General features: G+C 35.6%; 1 protein-coding gene across 3 annotated transcripts in view; it reads left to right on the top strand.

Moving 5' to 3' along the window:
* Window positions 1-13080, top strand: part of VEPH1 (ventricular zone expressed PH domain containing 1) — a 244916-nt gene that overhangs the window by 174575 nt on the left and 57261 nt on the right. For all 3 annotated transcript variants that reach the window (XM_030330157.1, XM_030330154.1, XM_032594682.1), the window contains exon 10: window positions 12437-12576. In XM_030330157.1, coding sequence (XP_030186017.1) covers window positions 12437-12576 — 140 coding nt within the window. The remainder of the gene's footprint in view (window positions 1-12436; window positions 12577-13080) is intronic.

The following is a 13080-nucleotide window of genomic DNA, read 5'->3' as shown; positions in this document are numbered from 1 at the left end:
TCTCATGATCATGGGGTTGTTTTACTGGTTTTATCTTTATTGTTCCAGAAGAAACTAGAAAGTGTAATAAAGTATCATTATGATGTTTTGAAGTGAGCCTCTCTATGCCAGGCACTATAGTAGATGTTAAATATACAAAGATTTTTAAGAAAGAAGGTGGGAGGGAAGGAAGGGAAAGAAAAGGAGAGGGAGAGAACTCTACCTTCTATAGTAGACAGATGATACTAACAGAGCAAGAGCCAGGTTCATGTGGAGACATGTATACATACCTGGGTTACTATACACACATAATTTCCTTGTTTTATCAGCTGAGAGGGCCAAGGAGCAATGGCACTCCAGTAGCAACAAACATACCTAGTACCCAGATCTTAGTTTCTAACACCATTTTCCAATAAAAGGAACCCGAAATCCTTGGAGAAACAGCTGATTCTATAACAGGGCAGGAAACAATCATGATGAGCCTGGAGTATCTTTTATTTAGTGCTATAAAGTAAGGAAGTGCTCAAAGACAAAACAAAACAAAACCACACACACAATGGTGGGAGCACTTCAAATGAAGATAGAAGCCAACGAAAGAGCTCTTAATGGCCAAAGCTGAAACAATTAGAGCAATAAAATAAATAAAATAGTCCTGAATTATAAAATAAATATCCGCAAGTACATGCTGATAGAATAATTGACTAAATCGTTTGAATTAAATAACTGCAGGAGGAAGAGACAAATACGTACAGAATCCTACATAATTTATGTAGCTATTCTGACCACAAAGAGGTGGAGCAGACTTCCCACACCTTAAATGTGAGCTACACATAATGACTTCCTTTCAAAGAGTATAGTGTGCAAAGTGAGGGGAAAGGAGTACATTTATAGTAGACAAACCTGGTAAACACTACCTCAGCCAGGTGATCAAGGTCAACATCAAAGTTATGTCATGATCAGCAAATGTACTCTTGACATGACATGATGAAAATAACACTTAACCTCTGTGGTCTTCCTCTCCAAAACTCAAAATCTCAGTCTAATTGTGAGAGAGAAACAGACCTACTCAATCTGAGGGACATCCCACAAAATGTATAACGAAAGTACTCTCAAAACTGTGAATGTCATCAAAAACAAGGAAAGTCTGAGAAATTGCCATAGCCAAGAGGAGCCTAGAGATACACAATGAATAAATGTCACGTGGTATCTTGAATGGGTGGGATCCTGGAACAGAAAGAAGACACTAAGTATAAACAAAGGAACTCTGAATAAACTATCGAGTTAAGTTTGTAACAGTGTATCCATATTAGTTCATTACTTGTAATAAATATACCATATTAACTTAAGATGTTAATAATAGAGAAACTGGTTGCTTAGTTTATGGGAACAATTAGTTATTCATAAATTTTCTGTAAATCTAAGTTTTCTAAAATAAGAGTTTGTTTGAAAATACTAACAAAATGTTAATATGGCACAATGCAGTGCAGGAATAAAGGTGTATGAACTGAGGGAGAAAAGAGATAAAAAGAAAATTCCAAATGATTCCTAAAGACTTTGAAAAAAAGACCGAATGTTTTGTTGTTGTTGTTGTTTTCGTTGTTGTTTTTAATATAGCTGACACGGGTCCTGAGTTCAGTCTCATAATATAGCCAACACACAATGTTACATTCATTTCAGGTGTATAACTTAGTGATCTGACAAGTTTATACATTACACTATGTTCACGACAAATTTAGCTACCATTTGCCCCATGACATCGCTATTACAGTATCATTGGCTGTATTCCATCTTCTCTACATTGTATTCCTGTGACTTTCCTCATTCCATAACTGTAGGCCTATATCTCCCTCCCCCCCCTCACCTATTTTGCCCAAGCCCCCACACCCCTCTTGTCTGGCAACCATCAGTTTGTTCTCTGTATTTGTAGTTCTGATTCTGCTTTTTGTTGATTTATTCTTTTTTTTTTTTTTTAGATTCCATTTATGAGTGGAATCATACAGTATTTGTCTTTCTCAGTGTGGCTTATTTCACTTAGGACAATACTCTCTAGGCCCATCCATGTTGTCACAAATGGCAAGATCTCATATTTTCTTATGGCTGTGTAATATTCCATTGTGTATACATACCACATTTTCTGTATCCATTTGTCTGTTGATCGACACAGGTTGCTTCCATGTCTTGGCTACTGTAAATAATGCTGCAGTAAACATAGGGGTTTACATTTCTACCAACACACACAAGGGTTTTTTTTTCCCCTCCACATCCTTGCCAACACTTGTTATTTCTTATAATTTTGATTTTAGCCATTTGAACTGGTGTAAGTGATATCTTATTGTGGTTGTGGTTTGAATTTCCCTGATGATTAGTGATGTTGAACCTCTGCTCACATGTCTGCTAGCCATTTGTATATCTTCTTTGGAAAAATGTCTATTCAAGTTCTCTGCTCATTTTAAAATCAGATTTTTTTTTAGTGTTGAGATGTACAAATTCTTTATATATTTTGGATATTAACAGCTTATTGAATATATCATTTGCAAATATCTTCTCCCATTCAGTAGGTTATCTTTTTGTTGATGGTTTTACTGTGCAAAAGTTTTCTTTTTGTTGATATACTCCCAATAATTTATTTTTGCTTTTGTTTCCCTTGCCTCAGGAGATATATCTAGAAAAATGTTGCTATGGCCAATGTCAGAGAAATTACTGCCTGTGTTCTCTTCTATTTTTTTTAAATTTTATTGATTTATTTATTTTTATTTATTTATTTTTTTTTTAATTTTTTTTTCAACGTTTATTTATTTTTGGGACAGAGAGAGACAGAGCATGAACGGGGGAGGGGCAGAGAGAGAGGGAGACACAGAATCAGAAACAGGCTCCAGGCTCTGAGCCATCAGCCCAGAGCCTGACGCGGGGCTCGAACCCATGGACCGCGAGATCGTGACCTGGCTGAAGTCGGATGCTTAACCGACTGCACCACCCAGGCGCCCCATGATTTATTTATTTTTAAATTTACATCCAAGTTAGTTAACATATAGTGCAATAATGATTTCAGGAGTATATTCCAGTGATTCGTCCCCTATGCATAACAACAGTGCTGATGCCAACTAGTGTCTTCCTTAATGCCTCTTACCCATTTAGCCCATCCCCTCCACCCACAACCCCTCCAGCAACCCTCAGTTTGTTCTCCGTATTTAAGTCTTTCATGTTTTGTCTCTTCCTTGTTTTTATATTATTTTTGCTTCCCTTCCCTTATGTACATCTGTTTTGTATCTTAAATTCCACATATGAGTGAAGTCATATGATATTTGTCTTTCTCTGATTCACTAATTTCACTTAGCATTATACACTCTAGTTCCATCCACGTAGTTACAAATGGCAAGATTTCATTCTTTTGGATTCCGAATAATACTCCCTTGTATATACATACCACATCTTCTTTATCCATTCATCTGTCATGGGACATTTGGGCTTTTTCCATACTTTGGCTGTTGTCAATAGTGCTGCTATAAACATTGGGGTGCATGTGTCCCTTCTAAACAACACACCTGTGTTTCCTTGGATAAATACCTAGTAGTGCAATTGCTGGGTCCATATTGAGGAACCTCCATACTGTTTTCCCGAGTGACTGCACCAGTTTGCGTTCCCACAAGCAGTGCACAAGAGATCCTCTTTCTCCATATCCTCGCCAACATCTGTCATTACCTGAGTTGTTAATTTTAGCCATTCTGACTGGAGTAAGGTGGTATCTCATTGTGGTTTTAGTTTGTATTTCCCTGATGATGAGTGATATTGAGCATTTTTTCATGTGTCAGTTGGCCATCTGGATATCTTCTTTGGAGAAGTGTCTATTCATGTCTTTTGCCCATTTCTTCACTGGATTATTGTTTTTTGGGTGTGGAATTTGGTGAGTTCTTTATAGATTTTGGATTCTAACCCTTTGTCTGATATATCATTTGCAAATATCTTCTCCCATTCCGTTGGTTGCCAATCAGTTTTGCTGAATGTTTCTTCACCATGCAGAAGCTTTTTATCTTGATGAGGTCCCAATAGTTCATTTTTGCTTTTGTTTCTCTTGCCTCCAGAGACTTGTTGACTAAGAAGTTGCTGCAGCCAAGGTCAAAGATGTTTTTGTCTGCTTTGTTCTCTAGGATTTTGATGACTTCCTGTCTTACATTTAGGCCTTTCATCCATTTTGAGTTTATTTTTGTGTATGGTGTAAGAAAGTGGTCCAGGTTCATTCTTCTGCATGTTGCTGTCCAGTTTTCCCAGTGCCATTTGCTGAAGAGACACTCTTTATTCCATTGGATATTCTTCCCTGCTTTGTCAAGGATTAGTTGGCCATATGTTTGTCGGTTCATTTCTGGGTTCTCTATTCTGTTCCATTGATCTGAGTATCTGTTTTTGTGCCAGTGCCATACTGTCTTGATGATTACAGCTTTGTAATACATCTTGAGGGATTGTGATGCCTCCAGCTTTGGCTTTCTTTTTCAGGATTGCTTTGGCTATATGGGGTCTCTTCTGGTTCCATACAAACTTTAGGATTATTTGTTCTAGCTCTGTGAAGAATGCTGGTGTTATTTTGATAGAGATTGCATTGGATATGTAGATTGCTTTGGGTAGTACTGATATTTTAAATATTTGTTCTTCCAATCCAGGAGCATGGAATATTTTTCCTTTGTGTGTGTGTCTTTTTCAATTCCTTTCAGAAGCTTTCTATAGTTTTCAGTGTATATATTTTTCACCTCTTTGGTTAGGTTTATTCCTAGGTATTTTATGGTTTTTGGTGCAATTGTAAATGGGATCAATTCCTTGATTTCTCTTTCTGTTACTTCATTATTGGTGTCTAGAAATGCAGCTGATTTCTGTGTATTGATTTTATATCTTGCAATTTTGCTGAATTCATGGATCAGTTATAGCAGTGGTTTTGTGGAATCTTTGGGTTTTCCGTATAGAGTATCATGTCATCTGTGAAGAGTGGAAGTATGACTTCCTCCTGGTCGATTTGGATGCCTTTTATTCCTTTGTGTTGTCTGATTGCTAAGGCTAGGACTTCAAATACTATGTTGAATAACAGTGGTGAGAGGGAACATCCCTGTCTTGTTCCTGACCTTAGGGGAAAACTCGTTTTTCCCCATTGAGGATGATACTAGCTGTGGGTCTTTCATATATGACTTTTATGATCTTGACATATGATCCTTCTATCCCTACTTTCTTGAGGGGTTTTATCAAGAAAGAATGCTGTATTTTGTCAAATGCTTTCTCTGCATCTATTAAGAGGATCATGTGGTTCTTTTTCTTTTTTTTATTGATGTGATGCATCACATTGATCGTTTTGCAGAAATTCAACCAGCCCTGCATCCCAGGTATAAATCTCACTTGGTTGTGGTGAATAATTCTTTTAATGTAGTGTTGGATCTGGTTGGTTAGTACATTGTTGAGGATTTTTGCATACATCTTCTAAGATTTTTATGGTTTCAGGTCTCACATTTAAGTCTTTAATCCATTTTGATTTATTTTTGTGTATGGTGTAAGAAAGTGGTCAAGTTTCTTTTGCATGTAGCTGACCAGTTTCCCCAACACTAATTGTTGAAGAGATTATCTTTTTTCCAATTGGATATTCTTTTCTCCTTTGTCATAGATTAATTGTCCATATAAATGTGAATTTAGTTCTAGGTTCTCTATTCTGTTCTATTGATCTATGCGTCTGTTATTTGTGCCAGTACCATACTGTTTTGATTACTACATACTTACAGTGTATCTTGAAATCTGGAATTATGATACCTCTAGCTTTGTTCTTTCTCAGGATTGCTTTGACTATTCAGGTCTTCTGTGGTTCCATACAAATCTGAGTATTATTTGTTCTAGTTTTGTGAAAAATGCTATTGGTATTTTGATAGGGATTACACTGAATCTGTAGATGCTTAGGTAATATGGACACCTTGACAATACTAATTCTTCCAATCCATGAGCATGTAGTATCTTTCCATATGTTTGTGTCATCTTCAGTTTCTTTCATCAGAAAGAATACCCCTAGTTATTTATTCTTTTGGTACAATTGTAAATGGTGTTGCTTTTTAAATTTCTCTTTCTGTGACTTCATTGTTAGTGTATAGAACACTACCAATTTCTGTGTATTAATTTTGTATCCTGCCACTTCACTGAATTTATGTACTATTTCTAATAGTTTTTTGGTGGAATCTTTAGGATTTTCTATACGTAGTATCATGTCATCTGCAAATAGTGAAAGTTTTACTTCTTTACCAATGTGGATGCCTCTTATTTCTTTTTCTTGTCTGATTACTATGGCTAGGACTTCTAGTAATATGTTGAAGAAAAGTAGTAAGAATGAACACACTTTTCTTATTCCTGACCCGAGAAAAAAAACCTCAGCTGTTTACCACTGAGGATTATGTTAGCTGGGGTTTACCATACATGCCTTTATTATGTTGAGGTATGTTTCCTCTAACCCCATTTTTTTGAGTTTTTATCATGAATGGATGTTCAATGTTGTGAAATGCTTTTTCAGCATCTATTGAAATGATCATATGATTTTTATCCTTTGTTTTGTTGATGTGTATGACATTGATTGATTTGTGACTATTGAACCATCTTGCATCCCAGGAATAATTCCCACCTGATTGTGGTGAACAGTCTTTTTAATGTATTGTTATATATGATTTGCTAATATTTTGTAGAAGATTTTTGAATTTATGTTCATCAGGGGTATTGGCCTGAAGTTTTCTTTTTTGGTGGTATCTTTGTCTGTTTTGATATCAGGGTAATTAATGCTAGACTTACAGAATGTATTTGGAAGCTTTCTTTCCTCTTGTATTTTTTGGAATAATTTGAGGAGAATAACTATTAACTCTTGTTTAGATGTCCAGTAGAATTCAGCTGTGAATCCATATAGTCCTGGAATTTTATTTTTTGGTAGTTTTCTTTATTACCAGTTCAATTTAATTACTTATAATCAGTCTGTGATATTTTCTGTTTCTTCCTGCTTCAGTTTTGGAAGATTCTATGTTTCTAGAAATGTATCTACTTCTAGGTTGTCCAGTTTGTTGGCATACAATTTTTCATAATATTTTCTTGAAATCCTTTGTATTTCTGTGGTCTCAGTTGTTACTTCTCCTCTTTCATTTCTGATTTTATTTATTTGGGTCCTTTATCCATTGTTCTTGGTAAGTCTACTTAACGGTTTGTCAGTTTGGTTTATATTTTCAAGTAACCAGCTCTTGGTTTCATTAATTTTTTCATACTGTTTTTTTTAACTCTCTACATCATTCATTTCCACTCTGATCTTTATTATTTCCTTTTTTCTACTCACCTTGCACATTGTTCTTTTTCTAGTTCCCTTAGGCATAAGGTTAGATTGTTTATTGAGGTTTTTTTCTTATTTCTTGAGGTAGGTCTGAATTGCTATATACTTTTCTCTTAGGACTGCTTTTACTGTGTCTCTGAGATTTTGAAACTTTGTGTTTTCATTTGTCTCCATTTATTTTTTTTTCTTCCTTGATTGTTTCATTGACCCATTGGTTTACTATCATGTTGTTTAGTCTCCATGTCTTTGTGTTTTTTCCAGTTTTGTTCCTGTGATGTATTTCTAGTTTCATACCATTGTGATTGGGAAAGATGCACAGTATGATTTCAATCCTCTTTGATTTATTGAGTCTTGTTTTATGGCCTAATATGTGATCTGTTCTGGAGAATGTCCGTGTGCACTTGAAAAGTGTATTCTGTTGTTTTTGGATGGGATGTTCTGTATATATCTGTTATGCCCATCTGGTCCAATGTGCCATTCAAAGACATTATTTCCTGGGGCACCTAGGTGGGTCAGTTGGTTAAGCGTCTGACTTCGTCTCAAGTCATGAACTCATGGTTCTTGAGTTTGAGCCCCACAACAGGCTCTCTGCTATTAGTGCAGAGCCCACAGAGGATCCCCTGTCTCCCTCACTCTCTGCCCCTCCCTTGCTCACTCGCTGTCTCAAAAATAAATAAACATTTTAAAAAAATGTTTCCTTATGGATTTTCTGTCTGGATGATCTATCCATTGATATAAGGGGAGTGTTAAAGATTTTCTTTCTCTTTTTCTCTTTCTCCTTTTCTTTCCCTTTTTATTCTCTTCTCCACTATATATACATATGTATATACATATGTATATATAGTCATATTTTACATCTTTTTATTCATACTTTTCCACTTCTCCACTATATATATGTGTATGTATACATATATATAGTCATATTTTACATCTTTTTATTCATATTTTTCTTATGCCTAATTATGGCCATTTCTTTTCCACTTAAAGAAATCCCTTTAACATTTCTTATAAGGCTGGTTTCATGGTGATAAGTTCCTTTATCTTTTGTTTGTCTGGGAAACTCTTTACCTCAACTTCAAATCTGAATGATAACCTTACCAGTTAGAGTATTTCTGGTTGTAGGTTTTTCTTTTCAGCACTTTGAACATATCATGCCACTTCCTTCTGGCTTGCAAAGTTTCTGCTAAAAATTAGTTTATAGTCTTAAAGCTTTTCCCTTGTAAGTGACTTTTTGTTTCTCTCTGACTGCTTTTATGATTCTCTGTTTATCTTTAATCTTTGACATTTTAATTATTATGTGCTATGGCGTAGACTTACTTGGGTTCATCTTGTTTGGAATCTCTGTTTCTTGGACTTCAATGTCTATTTCTCTTCTTAGGTTAGGGAAGTTTTCAGTTATTATTTCTTAACATAAGTTTCTACACCTCTTTCTTTTTTTCTACAATGTGAATGTTTTTTGGCTTGATGTTGTCCAAGAGATCCCTTAATTATCCTCATTTTAAAAAATACTTTTCTCTTTTTGCTATTCAACTTGTGTGCTTTCTATTACCCTGTCTTCCAGATCAATGATACGTCTTCTGCATTTTCTTGTCTATTGTTGATTCCCTCTAGTATGTTTTTTGTTTCAGTTATTGTATTCTTCAATTCTTATTGGTTCTTTTTAATATTTTCTATGTCTTTATTGAAGGTCTCTGCATTCTTCCATTCTTTTATCTAATCCAGTGAGTATCTTTGTGATCATTACTTTAAATTCTTTATCAGGCATATTGCTTATCTCTATTTCATTTAGTTCTTTTTCTGAGTTTTTTTTTTCTTGTTCTTTCTTTGGAACATATTCCTCTGTCTCCCCAGTTTTCTTGCTTTTCTCTGTTTGTCTCTGTGGATAAGATGAAATGACTACTTCTAAAGTTGAAGAAGTGATCTTGTGTATGGTGTTCCTTAGGCAGACTCTGTGTGCTTAGTGACTTTTGTCGGCTGACTGGAGGTGTGGCTGTATATCTTTTAAACCATGGGATGTCTCCATTTCCCTTGCTGTTTTCTTGCCATTCTTTCCATTTTGGTTGCTCAGTAGCTGTTCAGTAAGCCCTCAGTTCTTCACGAAGAATTATTCTATTGATAGGTGTAATGTGGTGTGTTCCAGGGTGAAAGTGAGTTCAGAGTTTTTTCTTATGTTGCCATCTTGAACTGAAACATGCTCTTGTATTTTGTATCATAGCTTTAAATCTCTCCATGTGTGTGATGTATATTTTGAACATTTCAATTTATAATACATTGTATTATACAATTATTGATGTTCATGTTAACTTCAGTATTTATAAAGACCACAGCAAATCCTTTATTTTTTACAAAGATAAGCTGTTATCTACAAAAAGAAAGAAATAATCAGATTTGGTGGAATATGCAAAGCATTCTATATTAAGCAAAGCATGGCCTTCAACATTTACTCTATAAAAATAAATAACCCTTTGACATCAAATGTGGAAGAAAAATTATCATAATGACCCAGATACACTATCTCACTACCTGGAATTACCTTAAACTTCATGCCTTATGTGATTTTTTTCCTGGATGTTCCCTTCATTTAAAATGCTGGTCTCCTCCCAACTTTTTCTAAGTTCAAAATATTGGTTATCTTTCAAAGTGACCCCAAATATTTCCTCTTCCATGAAGATTCCTCTTATTCCCCAATGAAAACAGCTGCTCATTTCTCTGAGCAATCAGAATTGTGTGTTCCTCCATTATCCCATGGACTTACAACAATTTATGTTTTACTTATAGATGTTTCTCCCATTTGGCTGTAAGCTTCTTAAGAACAGGGTCAATATCCTGGTCCTTCTTGCTCTCCACATAGTGCCTGACATTCATTATTCATCCAGCAATCATTCACTGCATGCCTACCATTCAATACCACAGAGTGAACATAAGGGAGAAAATTGCAGCAAAAAATTAACAACTAAATGTTAGTGTTGTGGAGAAATTTTCCAAGTTAGGAAACTGAAAAAAATGAGGAAAAAAATGTTGCCACAGATCAGGTTATGGAAAGAATTAACAGAAGATATCACAGAACTGGTTTATTTTTATAACCAGCATATCTGCTTCTAAGATACAAACCCCTCTCTTCTACTGCTTTGCCCATTTTTGTGATCTGAGACCCCTGTGGTTTGTGTATAGAAAGCTGGTAGACCCAGGGTGAGTAAAATAAATCTAATCAATGTTCATCTGCAAAAGAAAACATGAATTAGCAGTGAGAATCTAAGGGAAGGAAAAGACAAAACCTTTTTTTCTTGGCAGAGGCCTGAGGCCCGACTTGTGACTGTCAAGCTACTGCATAAGTTCTTAGTAAAGAACTTGTTCTCTTTTGAAACCTTCTGTCAAAGCAAAACATATTGCTGTCTCAGCATGTACATCAGAGCCAGATTTATTTCAAAAACCATTTTTGTGTGTATACTCTTATTGAATACTTGGCTTCCTGCTTCTCTAGTATTTATTAAACTCAATTTTTCAGAACATCTGTCCTAAAATATTTTTAGTTACCACTTTCAAATAATTTCTGGTAGGGCAATGTTAGGCCAATATTGTGCTTAATTCTATACTCTGAGGACTTTCTCTCTCAATGCAGGGCCTCCTGGTCTTTTCCACTGAACCTTCAGTCACTCTTTACATCTCAAGATCCATTCATCCACAGAATGCAGAAATGCTTTCTGATTTTATACAAGGTTATTGGATACTTGAACCCAATTTTTTAAAATTCCCTAAAGCAGTTAACCTCACAAAAGCATCCTCTTCCATACCAATGTCTTAGAATCACAGAAAGTTGTTAACTATTAAGATCTCTGTATATATTTCTAAATTGATCTGTAGCTCTATTTTATTTCTAATGCCTTCTCTTCTAATGTGTCATTGGCTGTTCATCTTTAATTCTTCCAAACTCTTTCTGAAAAACCTGTTATTCCTTCACAACTGAGCCCTTATGGTGCACAGATAAGTCTCCCCAATTTTCTAGGGAACCCCAGGGTAGTCTTAGGTGGGGACTGACTGTCATGTTATTAGGGTCCCCATCAACTTTTAATAAATTATAACCCATATTTCCATTTTTAAAGTAGTACATACTAAAATCCAATGATTTTCGAAATATTTCATTTAAAATATCAGCTTAACTCTGAAAGAATAAATACCCTATGCATTATCAAATGATAGATTTAAAAATTCCCAGTATAGAAGAGCCTAAAGTATCCTAACATGGCATCAGCTCAGCTGAGTTCAAATCCTGGCTCTGCCCCAGATTGGGTAGACTTGAGGAGTTTTTCTGGATCCCTGAGCATCATTCATCTTTCTAGATGCCCTATCAAGCATCTATTGCATGCCATAAGCCAACATCATAGTGGTAAACAAGTCATTCACAGTGGTTCACTAAGCTGACATGCCAATGCACTAAATTTCCTCATTTTTAAAATAAAAATAGTAACACCCATCTTGTAGGGTGTAAAAATTAAATGGCTTCTTGCCACCTCTGCTCCATGGCACCACCACCATCCTCCCCCCCCCCCCCCCCCCCCGCTTTCTTATCCATAAAAGATGATCTCAGTAAGTTTCCCTGCTGAACCTCTTCAATATGAAATAAGCTTTTCTAACCAGACCAGGCCAGCTCACAGGAAGCCACACCTCCAGCTGAGTTATTCTGGGGGCTGTCTTTGTGGCCCCTGCACAACTATGAGAACAGTGTCACTGGTTCATGTCATACTATCCACTGCCCAGAAAATGCCTGGGTTTCTCCATGCATTTTCTTATCCTTCCCACATTATCATTTCAAAGTGCCCATTCAGATGGAAACAACACTGTATCTCCCTTATTATTGGCAAGAGGTTTTCTTTCTTCCAGGTGAGTTGCTTAGAGATTCCTCATGCATTATTAGTTGAAACAAGGGAAGGATGGATAGAAAGAATATACCTTGTTGAAAGCATCTTTTAGTTAAATCTACATTCCATGAAATGGATCCACACCCAAATACACAGTTGTTTGGAGTTATTGGTTCAAAGACTGAAAACTGAAGAATGTGTTTCTAAAGGTGTTTGTATGTTGAAGTATAAAGTGTAACTCTGGAAGGAATCCACGTTTAATGCTATGTACATTTGTTTCTAGATTCTGTTAGAAGTTGTGTAGCAAAGTTGTTCTTTACCTGCTCCCTGAAGGGTCATTACTGCCTCTACAGTAAATCCAGTTTTATTCTCATCAGCCAAGAGCCTCAGCCATGGATCCAGATCATGTTCCTCTTTCAGCAGGTGTGTATATCCATGCTTGTCATGGCTCCATAGTGAGTTGGTGGGGTATGAGTTTATAATCATTTTTACAGAATTTTTCTTTGACTAGAGTTCGATGTAAATAACAGCAACACATACACATTTCATTAGTAATTTTTAACATGGGTTTTCTATATTTTAGGATAGTTTCTTTATAAAAGACCTTGGATTAGCATCAAGGAGGCCAAACCTATTAATATCATGAATATTCTTAGTTTGAAAAAGAAGAAGAAAAGAGAAAATACTTCTGTTACACAATAACAAAAACAGCTTATTTGGAGGAATAGCTTTCTTTATGTAGAGTTTGTCTTTATTTCTCCACAGACTTCCAATCTCCAATTAATTTTAGTGTCAACATATCCTTTTTGACATTATTAAGATACGGGAATGCCACCTTTCCCCATAGATGTTATGTATATAGGTAAAATTACATAAAGAGGAAATTTCAACTTAATGAACAACTTAATGCAAACATTTTAGCATCAG

Source organism: Lynx canadensis, chromosome C2, assembly GCF_007474595.2.
Source record: "Lynx canadensis isolate LIC74 chromosome C2, mLynCan4.pri.v2, whole genome shotgun sequence".
NCBI classification, from domain to species: Eukaryota; Metazoa; Chordata; class Mammalia; order Carnivora; family Felidae; genus Lynx; species Lynx canadensis.
Note: the sequence above shows the minus strand (reverse complement) of the source record. Positions and strands in the feature narration are given on the sequence as shown.